This window comes from Schistocerca gregaria, chromosome 5 (genome assembly GCF_023897955.1).
Source record: "Schistocerca gregaria isolate iqSchGreg1 chromosome 5, iqSchGreg1.2, whole genome shotgun sequence".
Lineage (NCBI taxonomy): Eukaryota > Metazoa > Arthropoda > Insecta > Orthoptera > Acrididae > Schistocerca > Schistocerca gregaria.
In genome coordinates, this window is record NC_064924.1 from 272,895,950 (window position 1) to 272,921,986 (window position 26,037).

The 26,037-nt window shown below is 42.5% G+C and overlaps 2 protein-coding genes across 8 annotated transcripts in view; one reads left to right on the plus strand and one right to left on the minus strand.

Moving 5' to 3' along the window:
• The window catches only part of LOC126271928 (protein shifted-like), a 68,266-nt gene that overhangs the window by 15,087 nt on the left and 27,142 nt on the right, over nt 1-26,037 (plus strand). The gene's annotated exons all lie outside the window — the stretch shown is intronic.
• Nucleotides 20,913-26,037, minus strand: part of LOC126271929 (5-demethoxyubiquinone hydroxylase, mitochondrial) — a 63,104-nt gene continuing 57,979 nt past the window's right edge. For all 4 annotated transcript variants that reach the window (XM_049974344.1, XM_049974346.1, XM_049974343.1 and 1 more), the window contains exon 4: nt 20,913-21,422. In XM_049974344.1, coding sequence (XP_049830301.1) covers nt 21,139-21,422 — 284 coding nt within the window. In that variant the 3' untranslated portion in view covers nt 20,913-21,138. The remainder of the gene's footprint in view (nt 21,423-26,037) is intronic.

The following is a 26,037-nucleotide window of genomic DNA, read 5'->3' on the forward strand; positions in this document are numbered from 1 at the left end:
TCTACAGTCATTTGTTTCTGAGAATGCTTCAACACTTGGCAAAAATGCAACACAGGATTATTGTCAAATAAATTTGAAGAGCGCGTAGCCACTGCATCATTCGGGTGATGATTTACAATGTATAAGGGGTATTCAAAAAGAAACGAGCTGGAGGAATAATTACAGAAACCAGTACCTGTATGTTAGAAGTATTTACCCAAGCTGTTAAGACACTTGTCCCACTGTGACAAAAGGCAGTGAATGGCTGTCTCATAAAATTCCCAGGGCTGCAATGTTAACGAGTTCCGCAAGTACAGCTGGACGTCTTCGTCCGAGGTGAATCGTTTGCCCCTCAGAGCCTTTTTAATGGGATGAAAAATAGTGTAATCACAGGGAGAGAGGTCCAGACTGTGTGGATAATGGCTGAGAACCTCCCATTTGAATTTCTGTAGCAGTGCCGCAACTGTGTTGGCCGTAGGCTTAGCATTGTCGTGGAGCAGAATGACCCCACACGTGAGATTGCCTGGTCGCTTGGCGAAGGGTGGTCAAGGTTTGCGAGTAACACTGGGCATTCACTGTTGTCCTGTGCTGCAGGAAGTGAATCAGAAGGGGGCCATCTTGGTCAAAGAAGAACGTCAGCATAACCATGTGACTGGCAGCATTGGACGACTGGTGGATGTTGCTGCCAGCTCTGTATAGTCACGTGACATGCATGTGTGCCCTCTAGTGACGAGCTGTGAACTTCCACACTCTGGCCGGAACTGCACCTCGTTACACAAGCCACGATATCACCCTCCTGTCACCAGTTTGTGCTTACCAGACTCCGGCTTATTTCTTTTTGAACGCCCATTACATGATGCAACCGATTCCTGTGCTTTCACCGTTTCTCTTATTGTGCCAGAAGCTTGCTGCTTTGCTGTTAGTCTGGGTTTTAGAATAGGTCCCCGGTATTCTTGCCTGTTGTAAGAGGCGACTGAAAGGAGTGTCACACATTTCAGCCTTTATGTGATGGTCCCCTGTAGGGTTTGACCTCCATACTTCCAAATTTTTCCGAAGAGCGAGCCAGTTTGGAAGGGTGCCTGACATGGTGCATCATGTCCATCGTGCATTGAGATCTTTAGCCCACTTTCTCATTGTCGCATTGCAGTCCCGCTCACTCTCCATCTCTTGGGCGAGGATACATTCCTGGGTGCAGTTTCCGCCATCCACTATGGTGTGTCACTTTCTGCGCCGACGACGACCATGGACTTCTTTGCACCTGATACCCAGCATGGTAGCCAGTCCGTTGTGGTGGGGGCGTCATGTACCCTATTTGTTGTAGCCCCCTGACAACACAGAGATCGCTCTGCTGATGCCTCCACATGTATGCCGAGGAGTAGATGCCTATCTCCCTGGGGCATCGAGACTCCTGGCAATGGCCATCCTGCCAGGTGGCCCTTGCTGAGGCTGGGTGGCGCTTGTGGGCAGGGCCCTTGGTTGGAGTGAGTGGCATCAGAGCGGATGACCCACATTGAAGTGTGGTACATCATCTCTTGCTCGTGGCCAGCCATCAGCAGTCTGTAAGCATTCCAGGGCTCAATTCAAAGCTCAGAAGTACGTCCCCAAGTAGTTCCCCTCCCTGGCCACACCATGGGAGAAGTGAAAGGCTAAGGATGGTAGCGAGACTTATTCACCCTGGTACCTAGTTTGTACGAGAGCTGATGGGGAGTCTTTCATGATGATGAAGCCTCACTTCTTTGTAGAGCATTTAGAGGACAAGTTTTGGGAGGTGGAGGGCTTGTCCAAAATGCGCTCTGGGGCAGTTTTGATAAAAACAGCATTCTCTGCCCAGTCACCGGCTTTACTCGCTTGTGAGAGGTTGGGAGATGTTTCTGTTACCATTGCGCCCCATAAGAGCTTAAATATGGTCCAGGGCATTATATTCCACAGGGACCTTCTTTTGCAGTCCGATGACGAGCTGCGCGCCAATTTGCAGCGGTGAGGTGTTAATTTTGTCTGGCACGTTCATTGGGGTCCGAGGGATAATCGGATTGCCACCGGTGCCTTCATCTTGGCCACATTGCCTGAGAAGGTCAGGGTCTGCTGCTGTGACGTCAAGCCCTATATCCTTCCCCCAATGTGCTGGAAGTTCGCCCATATGTCTTCCCGCTGTATTTCCAGCCTCACATGTTGAGATTGTGGACGCTTATCACGTCCCAATACTCCCATGTGCCAACTGCAGAGAGCACCATTCGCCTTTCTTGCCAGACTGCAGGATTTTACATCAAGAGAGGAAAATCATTTAATATAAGACCCTGGACCAACTGACCTACACTGGGGCTAAGAGCAAATATGTGTGACTCCATGCTGTGCAAATGACTTCCTCTTATGCAGCCGCTACGACAACAGTGATTAGCTCCCTCAGGTAAGTGAATTCCAGACTACACCTGCCCCCTTGTCCATGGGGGGGGGGGGGGGGTACTACTCTCCCTGTTGCTCCTGTGCCACCTACTTTGGAGGCAATGTCCCCTCACCTATCGGGGACGTCCGTCCCCACTTCTTAACCGGAGAAGCATCCAACTTCTTCAGCTCCTCTCCCTTGGAAGGGGTCCCTTGGGTCCCTCCCTTCCTAGATTTCCACCAGTGGAAAAGATGACGCTCACCAGTGGAAAAGATGACGCTCACCAGTGACTGAAGTGCCCACAAGCAGCTGGTCGTTGGGCTTCACAATCCGCCTCAGACTTGGAGACTGAATCAGTGAAGCCCTCCCAGACAGTGAACCCCAAGGAGCAGTGAGAAAAGTCCAACAAGAACACCTCTAAGACCAAGGCCCTTGCGGTGGCACTCACCTCACCGCTACCTTCGAGCTCTGTGTCTGAGGATGAGCTGGAGATTCTGGGATCTGCTAAGGACCTAGATCTTGCCAGACCCTCAGACACAATGGATGTCGATTGTACAGGTACTCAATCGGTGGCAGCAGGTGACCCAGCGGCGTAATCTGTCTTCTCAGTCCCTTCACACCTTTTTCGGCCGCAGACTATGTCATTCTCCAGTGGAATTGCAGCGGTTTTTACCAACCCCTTGCTGAGCTCCGACAACTTATCAGCCTTCACCCTTTCTTCTGCATTGCTCTCCAGGAAACTTTGTTTCCAGTGTTGCGAACCCCCGCCCTCCATGGCTATTGGGGTTATTATAAGAATCAGGCAGCTTATGCGAGAACATCTGGTGGAGTCTGCATCTATGTCCTTAACTCTCTTTACAGCGAGTGTGTACCTCTTCAAACACCTTTAGAGGCTGTCGCTGTTCGGGTGTTGATGCCTCAGGATGTTACTGTGCAGTATCTATCTACCAGCGGATGGTGATGTCCCATAGCATGTATTGGCTGCGCTGATAGCCCAACTGCCGCCACCTTTTCTGTTACTGGGTGACTTTAAGGCTCCTAACCCTTTGTGAAGTGGCTTAGTGGCAACAGGCAGAGGCACTGTCGTTGAGCAAGTGTTGGCACGGCCCGTCCTTCCCCTCTTAAATAATGGTGCCCCCACACAGAAATGTGTGCCGCATGGCACATACTCGTCCATCGACCTTTCAGTCTGCAGCCGTAGCCTTCTACCATCTGTCCAATGGAGTGTGCATGACGACTTGTGCAGTAGTGACCACTTCCCGACCTTTCTGTGACTGCCACAGTGTTGCTCTTCTGTGCACCTCCCCAGATAGGCTTTGGATAAGGATGACTGGGACTTGTTCGCCTCCATTGCCACTATTAAGCCTCTTTCTCATGATGCCATTGATGTGGTGGTTAACACAATCACCACCGGTGTCGTTTCTGCTGCGGAATCTACAATTCCATGTTCTTCCGGGTCCCCTCGGAGGAGGACTGTGTCTTGGTGGTCACCTGAGATCACTGAGGCAATTAGAGATCGCAGGCGGGCCCTCCAGCATCATAAGCGGCACCCATCATTGGAACACCTCATCGCCTTTAAATGGCTCCACGCCCAAGCCCGCTGCCTGGCCATCGGAAGCAGGAGTGCTGGGAAAGTTATGTCTCCACCATTTGCCTCCATACCTCTCCATCGCAGGTTTGGACCAAGATTAGGTGGCTCTATGGATATCAGACCCTTGTCAGCATCCTTGGGCTTTCCCTGAATGCAGCAGTCTGTACTGAATCAGACACAATTGCAGAACTCTAAGCAGAATTTATGCTCAAAGTTCTTCTACAAATTACCTGCTGGCCTACCACACCCTGAAAGAGTGGTTGGAATATCGGAGCCTTTCATTCCATACGCGCCACCCCAAATTGTACAATGCTCCATTCAGTGAGTGGGAATTCCAAAGTGCTGTAGCTGCTTGCCCTGATACGGCTCCCAGGCTGAATCGCATCCACTATCAGATGCTCAAACACCTCTCGGTGAACTGCCAGCAGCACGTCCCAGACCTTTTCAACTGTCTCTGGGTTGAGGGTGAGTTCCCATCACAAGGTGGGAAAGCATCGTCATTCCCATGTTGAAACCTGGCAAGAACCCACTGGAGATGGACAGCTATTGCTTCATTAGCCTCACCAATGTTCTGTGGAAGTTGCTCGAATGCATGGTGAGCTGGAGGTTGAGTTGACTACTTGAATCTTGCTGCCTTCTGGCTCCGTCTCAGGGTGGGTTCCGTAAGGGCCGCTTTGCCACCGTACGGCCTTTGCCCGCCTCAGCATCTGGTTGCCGTCTGTTTTGACATGCGGAAGGCAAACGATACAACATGGCGACATCACGTCCTCTCCATGCTTCATGGGTGGGGTCTTAGGGGCCTGCTCACGATTTTTATTCAAAATTTTCTGTCGCTTCGTTCCCTCCGCGTTCAAGTTGGTTTCTCCCATAGTTACTCCCCAGTCCAGGAGAATGAGGTCCGAAGCCTCTGTCTTGAGTGTCTGCCTCTTTTTAGTTGCTATCAATGGGCTAGCTGCAACTGTGGGAACGCCCATATTAGCTTCTTTGTATGCTGATGACTTTTGCCTGTACTATAGCTCCACAGGCATTGTGGTTGCTGAACGGCAGCTACAGGGCACTATTCGCAGGGTGCAGTCTTGGGCCATCATGCACGGCTTTAAGTTCTAAGCTGCCAAGACTTGCGTCATGCACTTCTGCTGGCGTCGCACTGTTCTTCCTGAACCACAGCTTTATCTTGACAGCGAACCTCTTGCCATGGCGGAGATGCATCAGTTTTTGGGCTTGCTTTTCGATACCTGGTTGACTTGACTGCCTCATATTCGACAGCTTAAACAAATGTGCTGGTGCCATCTTAACGCTCTTCGTTGCTTGAGTCACACCAGCTGGGGTGTCAATCGGTCTGCCCATCTACGTCTGTATCAGGTGTTGATTCAGTCTCGTCTCAATTATGGGAGCCTAGCTTATGGTTCAACATTACGGTTGCTTGACCCCATACTTCACTGCGTGATCCAACTCGCAACTGGAGCTTCCCACACAAGCCCTGTAAACAGCATACTTGTGGAGGCTGGTGTCCCTCCATTGTGGATCCGGTGCCAGCAACTACTGGCCACTTGTGCTGCACGTTTGTAGCTTGCCCGGGCTTCCAAGTTACCATCTCCTATTCCCCAACTCGGTCGTCCGTCTTATCGAAAGACGGCCCAGTCAGGATGTCGGATTGCGGTTCACGTCCAGTCTCTTCTCTCTGGGCTTGAGTTTTTCCCTCTCCCACTTCTTTTCCAGGCCCATATTGTCTATCCCCATGGTGTGTGCCCCGTCCATTCCTTCACCTGTATTTGGCACAAAGCCCGAAAGACTCAATCCCTCCTGAGGCCCTCCGCCGTCAACAGACGCTTTCTTTCCATCCTTGCCACGTTTCCCAGCTCAGCCATAGTCTACACTGACAGTTCGATGGTTGCTGGTCGAATTGGGTATGCTTTTACTCTTGGGAACAATCTGAACAATGCTCATTGCTGGATGGCTGCAGTGTTTTCACTGAAGAGCTTGTCGCCATCTCTCATGCCCTAGAGTATATACGCTCCTGCTCTAGTGAGTCTTCATTATCTGTAGTGACTCCCTAAGCAGCTTACGAGCTGTTAACCAGTGTTTTCCTTGCTCTCGTCTGGTGATGGCTATCCAGGAGTCCCTCCATACTTTTGGCCGTTGCGGCTGCTCCTTGGTCTTTGTGTGGATCCCAGGTCATGTCAGCATCCCGGGTAATGAACATGTTGACAGCTGGCCAAACTTGCTATCAGCTCACCGGTCCTGGAGATTGGCCTTCTGGGTGATCTCTAGTCAGTTTTGCAGAAGAAGGTCCTTGGCACCTGGGGTGATGAATGGCGCACACTGCCTTTACCCGACAAACTTCGGATCATCAAGGAGACTACCGGTGTGTGGTGCTCCTCCATGCGGGCCTCTCGCAAGGACTCCGTTGCCCTCTGCCAGCTATGCATTGGCCACATCTGGCTGACACATGGTTATTTATTGCGCCGTGAGGACCCACCTCTCTGTCGCTGTGGCTCAACATTGACAGTGGTCCACATTTTGTTGGACCGTCAGCTTTTAACTGCGCTCAGGCAGATGTTTGTGCTGCCTGATACGCTCCCTGCACTTTTAACAGATAACACTGCAATGGCAGTGGGCTTTTATCACTCGGTCTGAGGGTTTGTCTCTCTTTTTTGTGTTGAGTCTGGCCTACGGTTTCAGATTGGGGTATTTAGTGTGTCTCTTGGTGGTTGGCCTTTCCTTTTTTTATTTCCATGGTTGGCCAACCACTGTACCTTCCTGTGTGGTTTTAATTCCTCTTCTCTGGTCTTTGCCTATGTCTTTCTTTCTGTGTCTTCTCTTGTCATCTCTGTTGCTTGTTTTTGTTCCTTGTGGGTGTTTCTTGATCGTGGAAAAAGGGACCGATGGCCTCTGTAGTCTGATCCCTTCAACCCCCACAAACCAACCAACCATCCCCCTCCTCCTTCCCCTCAACTACTGATAGCCCCCCCCCCTTTTCCCTCCTCCTCCCCCTTTTCTGAAGACTTCCTCTCCACAACTGCCTGCTTGAAATAAGCTGCAATGCCATAAGCTCTTTGGTGGTCATTTCTTGGCTGTGATCTTCCACAACCTCATCAATATCATTGTTATCCTTTTCTAGTCACATGTTCTTCGCCAAAGATAATCTCATTGACTACAGGCTCCACAGGAACTGACACAAATGCCCCAGAGTCACATTTGACAATGAACGCTGGCCAAAGCTTCTTGCAAGCAGAAGTGAGAGTTCTCTCGGTAACCCATTTCCACGCCTTTTTGATCATCTTGACGGAGGCAATGAATTTGAAGTGATATTCCCAAAACTCTCTGAGAGTGAGATTGGTAGCTTCAGTCAACTCAAAGCAATGTCCGAATAGTGCTTTAGCGTAGAGCTTCTGAAACTTAGAAATAATCTGCTGGTCCGTAGGCTGGAGTGTTGTTGTTGTAGTCTTCAGTCCAGAGACTGGTTTGATTCAGCTCTCCATGCTACTCTATCCTGTGCAAGCTTCTTCATCTCCAAATAACTACTGCAATCTACTTCTAAATCTGCTTAGCGTTAAAAAGCAGGCTCAAACTTGGTAATTGGATGTCTCTATAGGCCCCCTGGCTCAGCAGCTGTTGTAGCAGAAAACCTGAAGGAAAATTTGGATAATGTTTCGAGATTTCCTGACCATGTTATAGTTTTGGGTGGAGATTTTAATTTGCCGGATATAGACTGGGAGACTCAAATGTTTATAACGTGTGGCAGGGACAAAGAATCCAGTGAAATTTTTTAAAGTGCATTATCTGAAAACTACCTTGAGCAGTTTAACAGGGAACCAACTTGTGGCGATAACATATTAGACCTTCTGGTGACAAAAAGACCTGAACTATTTGAAACAGTTAACGCAGAACAGGGAATCCGCGATCATAAAGTGGTTACTGCATCGATGATTTCAGCCGTAAATAGAAATATTACAAAAGGTAGAAAAATTTTTCTGTACAGCAAAAATGACAAAAAGCAGATATCAGAGAACTTGATGGCTCAACACAAAAGTTTTATCTCAAGAACAGATAGTGTTGAGGATCAGTGGACAAAGTTCAAAACCATCGTACAATATGCGTTCGATGAGTATGTGCCAAGCAAGATCGTAAGAGATGGAAAAGAGCCACCATGGTACAACAACCGAGTTAGAAAACTGCTGTGGAAGCAAAGGGAACTTCACAGCAAACATAAACATAGCCAAAGCCTTGCAGACAAACAAAAACTATGCGAAGTGAAATGTAGTGTGATGAGGGCTATGCGAGAGGCGTTCAATGAATTTAAAAGTAAAGTTCTATGTACTGACTTGGCAGAAAATCCTAAGAAATTTTGGTCTTACGTCAAAGCGGTAGGTGGATCAAAACAAAATGTCCAGACACTCATTGACCAAAATGGTACTGAAACAGAGGATGACAGACTAAAGGCCGAAATACTAAATGTCTTTTTCCAAAGTTGTTTCACAGAGGGAGAGTGCACTGTAGTTCCTTCTCTAGACTGTGGCACAGATGACAAAATGGTAGATATCAAAATAGATGACGGATAGAAAAACAGTTAAAATCGCTCATAAAGGGAAAGGCCGTTGGATCTGATGGGGTACCAGTTCGATTTTACACAGAGTACGTGAAGGAACTTGGCCCCCATTCTTGCAGCGGTGTACCATAGGCCTCTAGAAGAGCGTAGTGTTCCAAAAGATTGGTAAAGGGCACAGGTCATCCCCGTTTTCAAGAAGGGACGTCGAATAGATGTGCAGAACTATAGACCTATACCTCTAACATCGATCAGTTGTAGAATTTTGGAACACACATTCTGTGTGAGTATAATGACTTTTCTGGAGACTAGATATCTAACTCTGTAGGAATGAACATGGGTTTCGAAAAAACAATCGTGTGAAACCCAGCTCACGCTATTACAGTTCCCCACGGCTGTTTAATTAACAAAATAAGAGCATAGGGGCTATCAGACCAAATGTGTGATTGGATTGAAGAGTTCCTAGATAACAGAACACAGCATGTCATGTTCAATGGAGAGAAGTCTTCCAAAGTAAGAGGGATTTCAGGTGTGCCGCAGGAGAGTGTTGTAGACCGCTGCTATTCACAAAACAAAAATATATACCAAGCGGGAAAGCGCCGGTAGACAGCCACAATAAAATACACACAAACACACACACAAAATTTCTAGCTTTCGCAAACAACGGTTGCTTCTTCAGGAAAGAGGGAAGGAGAGGGAAAGATGAAAGGATGTGGGTTTTAAGGGAGAGGATAAGGAGTCATTCCAATCCCGGGAGCGGAAAGACTTACCTTAGGGGGAATAAAGGATAGGTATGCGCGCGCGCGCGCTCACACACACACACACACACACACACACACACACACACACACACACACACACACACACACATATCCATCCATACGTATACAGACGCTTGTGTCTGGTAAGTCTTTCCGCTCCCGGGATTGGAATGACTCCTTACCCTCTCCCTTAAAACCCACATCCTTTCATCTTTCCTTTTCCTTCCCTCTTTCCTGACAAAGCAGCTGCCGGTTGCGAAAGCTCAAATTCTGTGTGTGTGTTTGTGTGTTTTATTCATTGTGCCTATCTACCGGCGCTTTCCCACTTGGTAAGTCTTGGAATCTTTGTTTTTAATATATATATGACCTTGTGGATAACATCGGAAGTTCACTGAGACTTTTTGTGGATGATGCTATAGTATATCAAGAGGTTGTAACAATGAAAAATTGTACTGAAACGCAGAAGCATCTGCTACGAATTGACGCATGGTGCAGGGAATGGCAATTGAATCTCAGTGTAGACAAGTGTAATGTGCTGCGAATACATAGAAAGATGTGCTGCGGATACATAGAAAGATAGATCCCTTAACATTTAGCTACAAAATAGCAGGTCAGCAACTGGAATCAGTTAATTTCATAAATTATCTGGGAGTAGGCATTAGGAGTGATTTAAAATGGAATGATCATATGAAGTTGATCGTCGGTAAAGCAGATGCCAGACTGAGATTTATTGGAAGAATCCTAAGGAAATGCAATCCGAAAACAAAGGAAGTAGGTTACAGTACGCTTGTTCGCCCACTGCTTGAATACTGCTCAGCAGTGTGGGATCCGTACAAGATAGGGTTGATAGAAGAGATGGAGAAGATCCAACGGAGAGTAGCGCGCTCCGTTACAGGATCATTTAGTAATCGCGAAAGTATTGTGGAGATGATAAACTCCAATGGAAGACTCTGCAAGAGAGATGCTCAGTAGCTCGGTACGGGCTTTTGTTGAAGTTTCGAGAACATAACCTCACCTAGGAGTCAAGCAGTGTATTGCTCCCTCCTACGTATATCTCGCAAAGAGACCATGAGGATAAAATCAGAGAGTTTAGAGCTCACACAGAGGCATAACGACAATCTTTCTTTCCACGAACAATACGAGACTGGAATAGAAGCGAGAACCGATAGATATACTTAAGGTACCCTCTGCCACACACCATCAGGTGGCTTGCAGAGTATGGATGTAGATGTAGATACTAAATTAGTGATTCCTTGATGCCTCAGAATGTCTCCTAGCTACCAATTCACTCAAGTTGTGCCACGAATTCCTCTTCTCTCCAATTCTATTTAGTACCTCCTCATTAGTTATTTGATCTACCTGTCTAATCTTCAGCATTCTTCTGTAGCACCACATTCCAAAAGCTTCTATTTTCTTCTTGTCTACACTACTTGTCGTCCGTGTTTCACTTCCATACATGACTATGCTCCATATAAATACTTTCAGAAAGGACTTCCTGACACGTAAGTCCACACTCAATTTTCTCTTCTTCAGAAATGCTTTTCCTTGCCATAGCTAGTCTACATTTTATATCCTCTCTACTTTGACCTCATCAGTTATTTCTATCCCCAAATAGCATCTACTGCTTTAAGTGTCTCATTTCCCCTCAGCATCACCTTATTTAATTCAACTACATTCCATTATCCTCGTTTTGCTTTTGTTGATATTCATCTTATATCCTCCTTTCAAGACACTGTCCATTCCATTCAACTGCTCTTCCATGTCCTTTGCTGTCTCCAACAGAATTACAATGTTGTCTGCAAACCTCAAAATTTTTATTCCTTTTCCACGGATTTTAATTCCTATTCCAAAAATAAAAACCCTATTCCAAATTTTTCTTCCATTTCTTTTACTGTTCGCTCAATATACAGATTGAAAACATCGGAGATAGGCTACAACCCCTCACTCCCTTCTCAACCACTGCGTGCCTTTCATTCCTCTCGACGCTTATAACTGCCATCTAGTTTCTGTACACATTGTAAATAGCCTTTCACTCCCTGTATTTGACCCTTGCCACCTTCAGAATTTGAAAGAGAGTATTCCAGTCAACATGGTCAAAAGCTTTCTCAAAGTCTACAGATGCTAGAAACTTAGGTTTTCCTTTTCTTAATCATCTTCTATGAAAAGTCATAGGGTCAGTATTGCCTCGTGTGTTCCATTGAAGTTTCATTTCAGCGCACACTCCGCTGTAGAGTGAAAATTTCATTCTAGAAACAACCCACAGGCTGTGGCTAAGCCATGTCTCCACAATATCCTTTCTTCTAGGTGAGTCGTGCTTAGGTAGCTCAGTTGGTAGAGCACTTGCCCGCGAAAGGCAAACGTCCCGAGTTCGAGTGTCGGTCCGGCACACAGTTTTAATCTGCCAGGAAGTTTCAATTCCCAAATCGCTAAAGCCTTTTGCTGAAGACAAATTCATAAAGGAGTATCTCTTGGACATTGCATATATACTTTGTCATAATATCATCATTAAAAATAAGGAGATTAACAGCTGTTCATTGAATTGATACAATAGCTCATTAAAAGATGTTAATGTTGTCATGCTGTCACATTTGATGTATTTGTGATCACATTAGACGAGAGCACTGATGGCAGGCACAGGCCATATGTCCCACATCGCTTCTGTTGTTATTTTACACGGAGTAGCTTGTCTGTTAGAACTGAGCACTCTACACAAACACCACTGCTCTTAGTCATTAAGTGAAGGCCATAGCCCACTGCATTTTCTATGGTGAGGGACAATACGTGAAATTCGGTATTCTCGGCATTGTGGATCTCAGAATATTGAATTCCTTAATGATTTCTGAAATTACATGTCCCTTGCATCTAATTCCAACTACCACTCCATGTTAGTAGGAACTACCATTCCATGTTAGTAGGCTGTTACTTTTAGTCGTGTGGCCATAGTCATGTTGGACACCTTTTCACATGAACCTCCTGAGTACAACTGACAGCTCCGCCAATGCACTGTCCTTTTATACCTTGTGTAAGCAATACTGCTGCCACCTGTATATGTGCATATCACTATTCTGTGACTTGTCACCTCAGTGTAAAATAAAAAAAAATCTGCTGAATTAATGAGAAAACCAATTTAACAATTCTTCACTGAATTATTCATCAACAAAGTTTGTGTGCTACTCTGATTTAAATGAAAGATGTCATGTATGTATTTACCTAAAGCATGAATTTTATAAAGTTCTATGCACTAAATCGCTGCCATTTAAAACAGTATTTGGATTAAGTATGCTCCTGTCACAAAGATTTGACTTACGTTTGCGAAGTGAAATGGTTAAGTAAGGACAAAACGTTGAATCTTTTTATGATTGTCAGAAGGAAATAAGATTTTTTGGCTATCAAAGAAAAATCATTGGCTAAAGTAAATGAGCCACAATGGATTTGTTATATAGTATTTTTGATTATTGCAGGCCATTTAAATGACTTGAATTAAAACTTCAGAAACAAGGCCGCACAGTTCATGAATTACACAGCCATTTAAATGCCTTTTAGGCCAAGATGCTCATTTGAGACTTGCACACGAGAGCTACAGGGTCAGCTCAAGAAAATGTTGATTATGTCTTTTATGCTGATGGACTGAAATCATTATTAATGCAGGTTGTCCAGCATTTTGTGAGTCTAGGAACACAGACAGCACTTTTGCTATATTTGCCAGTTCAAGAAAATGTGATGAACAAAAGGTCCCAGGAAACCTTCAAATGGATCTTATTGAACTCCAGGAAGATTTTTCTTTTAGAGCTGTGTCAGTGATATAAATCCACGTAGGAATAATCTGGCGTTAAAAATTCAAACTCAGAGTTTGCATCAACCTACTATCTATTATTTTTTTTAAAAATGAATAAACCACTTTAAAGACAATTATCTGTGTTTTTATCAAGTGCAACTTCCTGCTTTCATAACAGTTGGTGACAAAATTTGTGTGTTTAGCGTAATGGATTAGACAATAGTTGCTGTTTTTCATACATGAGTTTGTATGCTTAATAATATTCATGTTCTGTTGAAAAAGCATATTTTGAGGCACAACTTCACTGTGATGACATGTCGGAAAGCTTATCACCAAGTTAAAATATATTATCCATAAACATTGCGAATGCTATACCTTTGCATTGTATGTTGTTGGCACTACAGTCACGTCACACGAATACTATCTTATTGGTCGGACAGCCTGTGAATGTTTTAGTGACACTGTTAGGAGTGAACAGTTTTAGCCATTTTGTGCAGTGTTCATGACATATGCTTTGCACATATCATTTGTAATGGTAGAAATGTCACACAAAAGTTAAGGGGCATTCACATGTTCAGCATTATTGTCAATATGATGACAGTCTGAGGGCAAGTATTGTTGTGTTGTCAGTAGTAGTAGAAATGTTGGGTTTTATAACTCACCATACTGTTGTTCACGTGTTTCCAGTTTGGCTTCTTTATAATACAGGTGATACACATGAAGTTCAAGCAGTTTAGATTTTTAAACTTTCAAAAAGAACAAAGAAATGATGGCTTAATTAATGTGATATTACAGAAATAACCCATGCCTATGCAGTCAGTTATCAAAAGCATTTTTGGACAAAAGAAACAATGTTCACAAAGTGTAAATAAGTGTAAACATCTGAAGATGTGGTGAACATAAAATGAAGGTATTCTAAAAATGTGTGTTTTGAGGCATAATTTTTTTGTATGGCATGTCAGGAAAAAAGTTCCATTCAAATTGATGCATGTCCTCCGAAACATTAACATAATGGAAGCTATAATTTTGACTTTATGTGCTAAGAGTAGTGCTGTTGCATCATGTGACAAGGTAGCCGTGAGCTTAAGTAAATACGTATGTGACTGAGGCTTGCGGCCACCAAAGATACCCATTGCATGCATTAGACCATAAAAGGATCAAAAATAACAAAACTGTTGGCATCTTAAACATGTTACACATGTTGTTGTTGTTTTTGCTGCTGTTGTTGTTGTCTTCAGTCCTGAGGCTGGTTTGATGCAGCTCGCCATGCTACTCTATCCTGTGCAACCTTCTTCATCTCCCAGTACTTAATGCAACCTACATCCTTTTGAATCTGCTTAGTGTATTCATCTCTTGGTCTCCCTCTACGATTTTTACCCTCCACACTGCCCTCCAATGCTAAATTTGTGATCCCTTGATGCCTCAGAACATGTCCTACCAACTGGTCCCTTCTTCTTGTCAAGTTGTGCCACAAACTCCTCTTTTCCCCAATTCTATTCAATACCTCCTCGTTAGTTATGCGATCTACCCATCTAATCGTTAGCATTGTTCTGTAGCACCACATTTCGAAAGCTTCTATTCTCTTCTTGTCTAAACTATTTATCATCCATGTTTCACTTCCATACATGGCTACACTCCATACAAATACTTCCAGAAACGACTTCCTGACATATAAATCTATATTCGATGTTAACAAATTTGTCTTCTTCAGAAACGCTTTCCTTGCCATTGCCAGTCTACATTTTATATCCTCTCTACTTCGACCAACATCAGCTATTTTGATCACCAAATAGCAAAAATCCTTTACTACTTTAAGCGTCTCATTTCCTAATCTAATTCCCTCAACATCACCCAACTTAATTTGACTACATTCCATTGTCCTCGTTTTGCTTTTGTTGATGTTCATTTTATATCCTCCTTTCAAGACACTGTCCATTCCGTTCAACTGCTCTTCCAAGTCCTTTGCTGTCTCTGACAGAATTACAATGCCATCGGCGAACCTCAACGTTTTATTTCTTCTCCATGGACTTTAAGACCTACTCCGAATTTTTCTTTTGTTCCCTTTACTGCTTGCTCAATATACAGATTGAATAACATCGGGGACAGGCTACAACCCTGTCTCACATCCTTCCCAACCGCTGCTTCCCTTTCATGCCCCTCGACTCTCATAACTGCCATCTGGTTTCTGTACAAATTGTCAGTAGCCTTTCGCTCCCTGTATTTTATCCCTGCCACCTTTAGAATTTGAAAGAGAGTATTCCAGTCAACATTGTCAAAAGCTTTCTCTAAGTCTACAAATGCTAGAAATGTAGGTTTGTCTTTTCTTAATCTAGCTTCTAAGATAAGTCGTAGGGTCAGTATTGCCTCGCGTGTTCCAACATTACTGTGGAATCCAAACTGATCTTCGCCGAGGTTGGCTTCTACCAATTTTTCCATTCGTCTGTAAAGGATTCGCGTTAGTATTTTGCAGCTGTGACTTATTAAACTGATAGTTCGGTAATTTTCACATCTGTCAACACCTGCTTTCTTTGGGATTGGAATTATTACATTCTTCTTGAAGTCTGAGGGTATTTCGCCTGTCTCGTACATCTTGCTCACCAGATGGTAGAGTTTTGTCAGGACTGGCTCTCCCAAGGCGGTCAGTAGTTCTAATGAAATGTTGTCTACTCCCGGGGCCTTGTTTCGACTCAGGTCTTTCAATGCTTTGTCAAACTCTTCACGCAGTATCGTATCTCCCATTTCATCTACATCTACATCCTCTTCCATTACCATAATATTGTCCTCAAGTACATCGCCCTTGTATAGACCCTCTATATACTGCTTCCACCTTTCTGCTTTCCCTTCTTTGCTTAGAACTTGGTTTCCATCTGAGCTCTTGATATTCATACAAGTGGCTCTCTTTTCTCCAAAGGTCTCTTTAATTTTCCTGTAGGCAGTATCTATCTCACCCCTAGTGAGATAAGCCTCTACATCCTTACATTTGTCCTCCAGCCATCCCTGCTTAGCCTTTTTGCACTTCCTGTATCTCATTTTTGAGACATTTGTATTCCTTTTTGCCTGCTTCATTTACTGCATTTTTATATTTTCTCCTTTCATCAGTTAAATTCAATATTTCTTCTATTACCCAAGGGTTTCTACTAGCCTTCGTCTTTTTACCTACTTGATCCTCTGCTGCCTTCACTACTTCATCCCTCAGAGCTACCCATTCTTCTTCTACTGTATTTCTTTCCTCCATTCCTGTCAACTGTTCCCTTATGCTCTCCCTGAAACTCTGTATAACCTCTGGTTTAATCAGCTTATCCAGGTCCCATCTCCTTAAATTCCCATCATTTTGCAGTTTCTTCAGTTTTAATCTACAGTTCATAACCAATAGATTGTGGTCAGAGTCCACATCTGCCCCTGGAAATGTCTTACAATTTAAAACCTGGTTCCTTAATCTCTGTCTTACCATTATATAATCTATCTGATACCTTTTAGTATCTCCAGGATTCTGCCATGTATACAACCTTCTTTCATGATTCTTAAACCAAGTGTTAGCTATGATTAAGTTGTGCTCTATGCAAAATTATAACAGGCAGCTTCCTCTTTCATTTCCCTCCCCAATCCATATTCACCCATTATGTTTCCTTCTCTCCGTTTTCCTACTCTCTAATTCCAGTCACCCATGACTATTAAATTTTCATCTCCCTTCACTACCTGAATAATTTATTTTATCTCATCATACATTTCATCAATTTCTTCATCATCTGCAGAGCTAGTTGGCATATACCCTTGTACTACTGTAGTAGGCATGGGTTTCGTGTCTATCTTGGCCACAATAATGCGTTCACTATTCTGTTGGTAGTAGCTTACCAGCACTCCTATTTTTTTATTCATTATTAAACCTACTCCTGCATTACCCCTATTTGATTTTGTATTTATAACCCTGTAGTCACCTGACTAGAAGTCTTGTTCCTCCTGCCACCTAACTTCACTAATTCCCACTACATCTAACTTCAACCTATCCATTTCCCTTTTTAAATTTTCTAACCTACCTGCCCGATTAAGGGATCTGACATTCCACGCTCTGATCTGTAGAACGCCAGTTTTCTTTCTCCTGATAACGACGTCCTCTTGAGTAGTCCCCACCCAGAGATTCAAATGGGGGACTATTTCACCTCCGGAATATTTTACCCAAGAGGACGCGCCATCATCATTTAACCATACAGTAAAGCTGCATGCCCTCGGGAGAAATTACGGCCGTAATTTCCCCTTGCTTTCAGCCATTCACAGTACCAGCACAGCAAGGCCGTTTTGGTTATTGTTACAAGGCCAGATCAGTCAATCATCCAGACTGTTCCCCCTGCAACTATTGAAAAGGCTGCTGCCCCTCTTCAGGAACCACACATTTGTCTGGCCTCTCAACAGATACCCCTCTGTTGTGGTTACACCTGTACGGCCATGTGTATTGCTGAGGCATGCAAGCCTCCCCACCAACGGCAAGGTCCATGGTTCATGGGGGTATGTTACACATACATAAGTTAAAAATTATGTTGATAAATGTTGTGTAAGATCAAGATTTATTTGTCAAAATGTGCAAAGAAAAAGGTGACCAGGGGAAACTGCCTGATGGCAGAAAATGTTCCAAGCCATATCTAGCAATGGAGGGAGCATTAGATGGGAAAACTTCTAGATGACAGTAAATATATTGTACAAATTGCAGAGGATGTCGATTGTATCTACCTGGTGATCAAAGGCAGAGAGTCTCGCACGCAGAAAAATAGGAAGAACACTGTGAAACTGCTCAAGATGCAAAACTCATCATCTCAACCCCCCCCCCCCCCCCAGCCCCAGCCCCAGCCCCAGCCCCAGCCCCTTTTTGCCACAGCTTGCCAAGGAGTGAGTGTAAAATGCAGCTAATAAATCTTTCTCAACATTAATCAGTTAATCCCCTTGGTTTTGTTGATTTTGTGTTCTGTTGAGTAAGAGCTATTATTTATTTTTAAATTTTTTGTTTGCTGGCTATACAATGAGAACATACCATTTTGCACATCATTTAAAAACAATGAAAGAATTGAAATTTTTCCAGCATATTTTACATTAGTTTACATGACATTTGATGAGCAGTGTGAATGGCATTATAAACTGAAAGGAAACGATCAGTCATTTTAAATCAGTTTATCCCTCGAGCGGGCACGATGCCTTAACCTTGAGCTATTGCACCATTACTGCCATGTATTCCGTTGTTGATGTTTCCTCGACAATGCCAAAGTGGCTTCAGTTCATTTGGTTAGCTTTCTCAGATTGTTTTCTGAACTGCTAGCAATTAACTGTCGAATATTGTAAAAAGTGTGACAGTTGCAAGCTTTATTCCAGCAGTCAATGTCCAGAGGAAAGTGTACTAAAAAGTTAACTATACTTGCTCTTTTTTTATTTTTAGATGCAAATTGAACATTGCTTCAGTTACACTGACATTTGAATGTATTTATTCATTTCATTTCTTTAATGTTTTGTTCCAATTCAAAGGGTGTATCAGACGAAGAAATTCTCGGACAGCTTGAAGAAGGTGATGATAAAGTCTGTTCAGACTTGGAGGGAAATATAGTAGATTTGAATGATGAAAATACTGAATAGAACCATGGCAGTCAGTCTGAACTTAAAGGCGAGGATGGTGGTGATTCAAAAGAGACAGCAGATGTATGAGGGTTCTTTACTGCAAAGACAAAGTTTCACATTGGGGTAAAAGCAAGTGTGCTAAAACATCAAAACCAACAGAAAAAAACATTGTGCAAATTCCACCAGATCTGAAAAAAAAAGGTGACTGGTATAACTGATGAAGTTGGTGCTTTTTTGAAAGTAACTGACCTTGACTTTACTGATGAAATATTAAACTATATAAATAAACAGTGAGAGACACATCAATTCTCACGCAAAAGAGGTAATAAAGTGACGAAATAGTGGCTATGTTCAGGATTCCCGAAGAAGATATGAAGAAGAAGAAAATACTATCATACTAATGTACTGGAACTCTGGTCAGCAGACAGAACAGGAATGCTACTGCTTAGGACGGTCATGAGTTACAATAGGTTTCTATTTTTTCTAATCCGTGTGTGATTTGTTGATATGGAAACGAGGAATGACAGGAAAAAAACTGATAAATTGGTTGCAATTTGTACAGTATTGGATCCTTTAGCTGCTAACTGTCAATATTCTTACAGCCTGTTGAATTTACCGAGATAGATGAAATGCTTCACCCCTATGGAGACCACTGTAGACGGATTGACTGCATATGCAGCAAACCAGCTAAATATGGGACAAAAATGTTTGCTCTGTGTGATGCAAAAATATTTTACTGCAGTAATCTGGAGGTTTATTGAGGCATGCAACCAAAGGACAATATCGGGTATCGATTGCTCCTGAGGACATAGTGAAAAGATGTGTGGTGCCTATAAAAATTCTATCAGGAACCTTACAACTCACAATTGGTACACAAGCTACCTCCTTTCTGAATATTTGCTGCAGAAGACTGTCACTTGCATTGGTACAATGACAAAGAACAGATGTGAAATTCTTCCAGAATTTCTCCCAAACAAAACAAAAGAAATTGGAAGTGCAATGTTTGGATTTCAGTAGGATAAGACCTTAGTTTCATATGTTCCTTGTAAAAACTGTGCTATGATACTTTGGTCTGCTGTACATGACATGTAAACAGTGGATGAAGAAACACACAAACCTGAAATCATAATTGAGTACAACATGACAAAAGGTGGAGTTGATGTAGCTAAAATGCGCGCCTGATACTCCGTTTCAAGAATTACAAGTAGATGGCCATTGGCTACATTTTCATTTTTCTGAACTTTGCCAGAATTAATTTGCACACAAATTGTTTGTGAAAGGCGTTATGAAAGTAAGCATCTGTCAGAAAAACTGGATACATTGTTTTTTAGAGAACTAATAGAGCAAAACCTTTTTGTTATAAATGGTGAACATAGTGAATATGAACTGCTTTCTTCAATAAATATAATAGTTTGTTTAAGGCAAGTTTGTTTTTACTGACAAATGGCCGAGTTGTAAACTTTACAATGCGTGCCTGCTCGTGTGACAACAGCCTGCTAGAGGGTTAAGGTAATATTAACTACAAGAAAACTGCAGACAGCAACCAGTGGTTGCCTTCCCCCCCCCCCCCCCCCCCCCCTTTTTTTTCCCCAGTTTTTGCTCTATCCACAAATTTCCATTATTATAATATTGGCTTTTGTATAGGCAATTTTGATTCTATCTTGAACTGTTTGATGATATGTAGAGGCCAAATAGTGGACTTAAATGTGGCAGAAACATAGTAAAACTGCTGTCAGCCAGAAGGTTAGTTTGAACATACAGTGTTTTTATTAGCTGTGGTTCAATTGGAGGTGTTATGCCTTTGCATTCCTCTGATCTTTGAACTGGCACAACCACCCAGTTAGAGGTAGCCTATATATAACAAAGCATCTTGCCATTTTTCATGTTAACAAATCATGCTAGAAATGAAGCAAGTGGTAAGTGACAGAAATTTTCGCAGGATTGACTGGAGATTTATCACAGCCCTTAGGGCTTTAATCTGGCTGTCACTGACCCACCAGGCCACAAACAACTGTAGGCTGCAAGTGCCTGAAACTTTTATTTGAATGATTACATAAGTTTTTTCTGTAACCTTATGGAAAATCTCACCATTTGCTTGTGCAAAAAATAAATATTTTTCAAACATTCACATAGACACAGTCAGATACTTTTTTTTCTTTGTGTCCTACCTCAAAATTTAAGATTTAGTTTGAAGTATTAAGCACATTTTATTAAGACACCAAGATATAAAAAGAAAAAAAAAGGTGATTGGAACAAGCATTGTTGTCATTGAGCATAAGAATTGCTGGCATTCATACTTCCTTTTAATGCAACATGGTTACAGTGCATCTCCAAGACTTACCTGCACACATCTTCATGTTATTTTCTTGGGTTAAAAAACTTAATGCATTTCTTCTTGTGCAAAATTTCTGTTTCACAAACCTTATCCTGACAATTTTACAATAATTACATTGAAACTCTCTGGTAAACAGCAGACAACAGGCTTACAATAACAGTTAATTCAACAATTTCTTACACGGCCTCAGATATGGCAATAGCTGTACGACATCCCACTTTGATGATAGCAGTGAGTACATTGTAGAAAGGTGCAGCTTCTGCTTCATGTGCAAGGCCTGTATCGTGATGGTCTTGCTCGTCATCTCGAAACTGTCGAATAGTCTCCAGCAGTTCTTGATCCACAGCTTCGTTCGGCCTTCCAACAAGCTCACGCAGTTGGCTGTCATAATGTTCAACAATTACAGATTCTACAGCTACTGTGCAGGCCATTGCAGCTTTAGGACCTAAGAGAGCACTACCTGCCAATGGAAAAGAGAAATATAAACAAAATGTATATTGAATCAGAGATTGTTTTGTGTATACTTTGGGAGGCCGAGTCAGTTTCTACAAAATGTTACTGGGTTTTTGATTACTTTGTGTTATGAGATATTCAGCAGTTTCAGATTCTTTGCAAGTTTTCATGTGAGTCATCTCACAACATAACCAAACATTGGAATATTCCAGATGATATGTTCACAAACCCAGAGTCTACTCAATTGTCCCTTATTCTGTTACGTGCTCTCAACAAAGTGTATTGTAAATCCTAAATTTTATTAAATGGATTTATCATTTCCATTTCTTTTACGCTTGAAATAAATGCAGTAACTTTTTTTCTGCAGATGGCAGCCATAAATATAACTGTAAAGTTGTTCCATCGTATTTGCCATACACAGATTTTTAGTAGGTATTTTTGTCTTAAGTTTTCAAAAGTTTGCAGAACTGAGAGAGAGAGAGGGGGGGGCGGGGAGGGGGTGCAAAGAGACAATAGAGCAGCTTACTACTGCTCATACAGCTTATACTAGATTAAATATACTGACATCTGTAAACTGTCAGTTATAGTTGTCCATTAAGAAGTCCAGGAATGCTGGAAAAATCTATACATGACTCTTTCCGGAAAGGAAGTTCCTTGAAGGTTGTTCAACAGAGAGTGGGAAAGATAAAAATCTGAAGGCACAAGTTTATGTGTATAATGTTGATACCGAACAACTTCCCAATTCAACTCCTGTATAGCATTTCTGTCAGCCCAGTAGGTTGCAGGCAGGGTTATCATGGATTAGCACCACTGAATGCAGTCTTCCTGGTCATTGTTCGCAGACTGCATCTGCAAGTCATCTCTGTTGTTAACAATAAACGTCAGCAGTGATGGTTACACCTTGGGGAAGCATCACATAATACACCATACCATTGCTGTTCCCCAAGATGCATAATATTATCTTTTGTGGCTGAACTCTGGTCTTTGTAGGGGTAGTTGCTGCTGTGCCGGGGATCAGCCATTACTTTATTTTCATTATGTTAGCATAAAGATATCATTTCTCTTCATCAGTACTGATACAAGACAGGAATGGGCAATTTTGTTCACAAGTCAGTTGACAACGCGCAAGTAAACACACACACACACACACACACACACACACACACACACACACACACACACACACACGGTCACCCTTTTACTTTTGTGATTTTGGCTTAGAACATGCAGTACTATACCCGATTTTTGACACTTCCCCATTGCAGATGTCAGGGGCATCTGAAGGCAAAATTTTATAATATTGGGAGTGGTCATTATCCATAAAGCAGCAACTCCTCATGGCATGACAAGCACACAAAAAGTCGTTCATACCCACATTTGTCTGAATACCATATCATTGCTCACCCACTCTTCAAATGATGATTACTGCCTTTACATTAATTCCATTTATTGCATTAACTGATGGGTACAGTCATCACAGTCTGGAGTTGCTGGTTTCAGTATTAGTACTGTGGACATAGTGATAAATGGGACTAATAGTATATCTGTGCAACTGAGCCCACAATCGGAGCACGTATGTATTGTGTGTGTGTGTGTGTGTGTGTGTGTGTGTGTGTGTGTGTGTCAAGTGACTTTGAGTGACATGAAAGTGATGAACAGGATTGACAGTGCAAGTGACACATTGGAAAGCAATGAAAACAGTAGTGTTTTTAGCCATGAGAAAATTGAATGCACACAACGAAATGTCCTGCAGACTGTTCAAAGAGAAACTGTTGGAAATGGGACAATGTAGCTTATCTTTCTAAAAAAATACTTACTATATTATATCTGAAATAAAAGGTACAGTTTTACAAAGTCTTGGACCAAATACAACTTCAAATCATTAATGGATCAGTGACAACACTGTGTTTTTGGATCAGTGACAACACTGTGTTTTTGTCAGTTACAAGAGAAACAATCTCTTATGCAGCCAAAACATTGCCTCTTTGACTCGAACAAGAACACATGCTGGTTTCTTGCAACAATGGATGAGCCAGAGGCACACTCAGCTCTAAGCATTTTCATGTCACAGATAAAAAGAATTGAGATTCCACTTTTTGCTGAAACAATACCACTGAGACATTTCACAGCTCTCTTAAAGTATTTACACATAGATTCTGATTAACCAGAAACACTAAATGATGAACTGAGGAAGATACAACCAGTTATTTAATAGTTGCTCGACAGTATATGTCAGCACTGACGAGTCAGATAACACCCAGGGGCAAACTTTAATATGTTCAGTACAAGCCACCAAAGGGGGCTAGATGTTGGTATAAAGGTATATAATTTATGTCAAAGTCTGAAGCCATTGGGGAAAGGAGAAAGAAATTTGTTCCAGCCAGTGAACAGACTATATCTGGCTCTGTTTGGGCAGTGATTAACTGTTTACATGGGCAATTGGTATAGCTCTCCAAACTTGTTCGAGGAATACATACACAAAGCACACATGCTATTGGGCCTGTAAGACCAACAAGGCAGCCTCAGTTCAGCAGAAGTACCCAGAGAAATGTATTTGTATCAGGCAATAATATATTTGTTGCAAAATGGGCTGGTAAAAAAATAGGTACGTCTTATGAACACCTAACAATAGACCAGAGTACATGGCGATGCACCTTCTAGAATCATATTGATGAAGTCAAATGTCATTTATGATACGAGGGCATGCTGAAAAGTAATGCCTCCGAATTTTTTTATGAGAAAACTCTTAAAGCTTTTTAAATAAAACAAACTTCATAATGGTCTACATGTTTAGTCTTCTTGTCTAAATATTTTTTTCTCAACATAGTCACCCTGGCGATTAACCCATTTCTCCCGATAAGACACCAGCTTGTTGATACTGTCATGGTGGAACGTTCGATTTGCTGACAAAGCCACAACCCCACCTCTTTGGATGACAATGTGCCAAATCACTGAGCCACAGTTGTTCACGATTGGTTTGTAGAACACTCTGAACAGTTCGAGCGAATCATTTGGCCATCCAGATCACCCATTGTGAATCCCACTGAACATGTATGGCACATAATCAAGAGGTTACTTTGTGTACAAAATCGTGCACAGGCAACATATTCGGAATCATGGATGGCTATTGATGCAGCATGGCTCAATACTTCTGCAGAGGCTTCCAAAGACTTACTTAGTCCATGCTACATCGAGTTGCTGCACTAAGTCAGTTAAAAGGAGGTTCAGTGCAATATGAGGGGATATCCCATGACTTTTCCCATGTATTATGCAATGGTACAATGTCTTAGCTGACAATTCGTGTGAAACAGTGTTCATTCAGACAAGCATGCTGCACGTCTCAAGGAACAGACACTGCATGACAATCCATAGCTGCTTGTTAGAGATTGTAAAATTTAGATTCACAAATTACAAATCTAAATTGACTTCAGACGTACTATTTATTGGCAACACATAAAATTTGTACCACACCATAATGCAAACCTAATTTCCCACTTTATGCAAGTAATCAACTTAACCCATAAGGCTATCCAAGCACACCTCCAGGGCCATACGAAACTTCCCTTTGTACGGCTGTCTCCCTCCCTCCTCTCTCCCCCTCCCCACACACTCTCTGTGCGATTCCAGCCAGAGAGGGGGAGGTGCATTTTGCCCTTATTAACAAAGCATCTTCTGTAGTCATTCTAGTAATATTTGTACTAAAGACTAAAAACAGCATTTCTTTATAAAGTTGGCATGCAATTTATGTACAGTGTTTCAGCCTCTTGTACACACATTCTGCAAATCACTGATTTTTCCTGCTTTGTTAGTGGAGTTTGGAGGGGGAAAAAAAAAACCTAACTAACTTCATTGTACATCTACACTGGGCTTTTTGTCTTCTTTCTCTTACTCTGCATTTGTGTTATATTCACTTCATCTCACTTTTGGAAGTGGAACTGCAGTTATATATATTCACATTCAGCATGTGTTACACTTTGTGTGTGTGTGTGTGTGGGGGGGGGGGGGTTCTGTAAACTAGTGTGAATTAGTGAAGATGTCTTACATGTTCGATAAAGAAGTGAGTAGTGGGGGGGCGGGGGGGAGTGTACATGGACTTGTGGTTCAAATTTTAAATTTTGAGGTGGGGGGGGGGGGGGGGGTTAGTGATTACAGGAAAGAAACAGGAAGAAGATGCAGAATGGTGCCTAGTCTGTGTCTTTAATGTTACATAAGTGGTCAGTTGGCTTAAAGACTGTTTGATTTGCCAGGTTGATCTGATCATTTGTGAGTTGTTTCTTTTCTGTTATGGTTTTCTGAATGTGGTGGTTTGCTTGTTGTTTATCCTTATGATTTCCATGTCTGGGTCTCTAGTGGTGATTTTAGGTTGGTGGAAGTGTTCAGCAGAAGTTGAATGATATGTCCTATACTTCGATGCTCATAGATCTGGTGTCAAATGCCTTCCTAGTTTGACCTATGTGTCTTTCATCACATGTATTAAATTTCAGTTGTTATATTCCTGCTTTCTGCTATAGACCAGTTTTTCTCTTGTTTTTGGAAAGTACTTTTGAAATGAATTGTTGGTTTGGCGGGCTATTTTTAAGTTGTTGTGTGGTGAATATTTTGTGTTTGGATTTGTGGTTGTA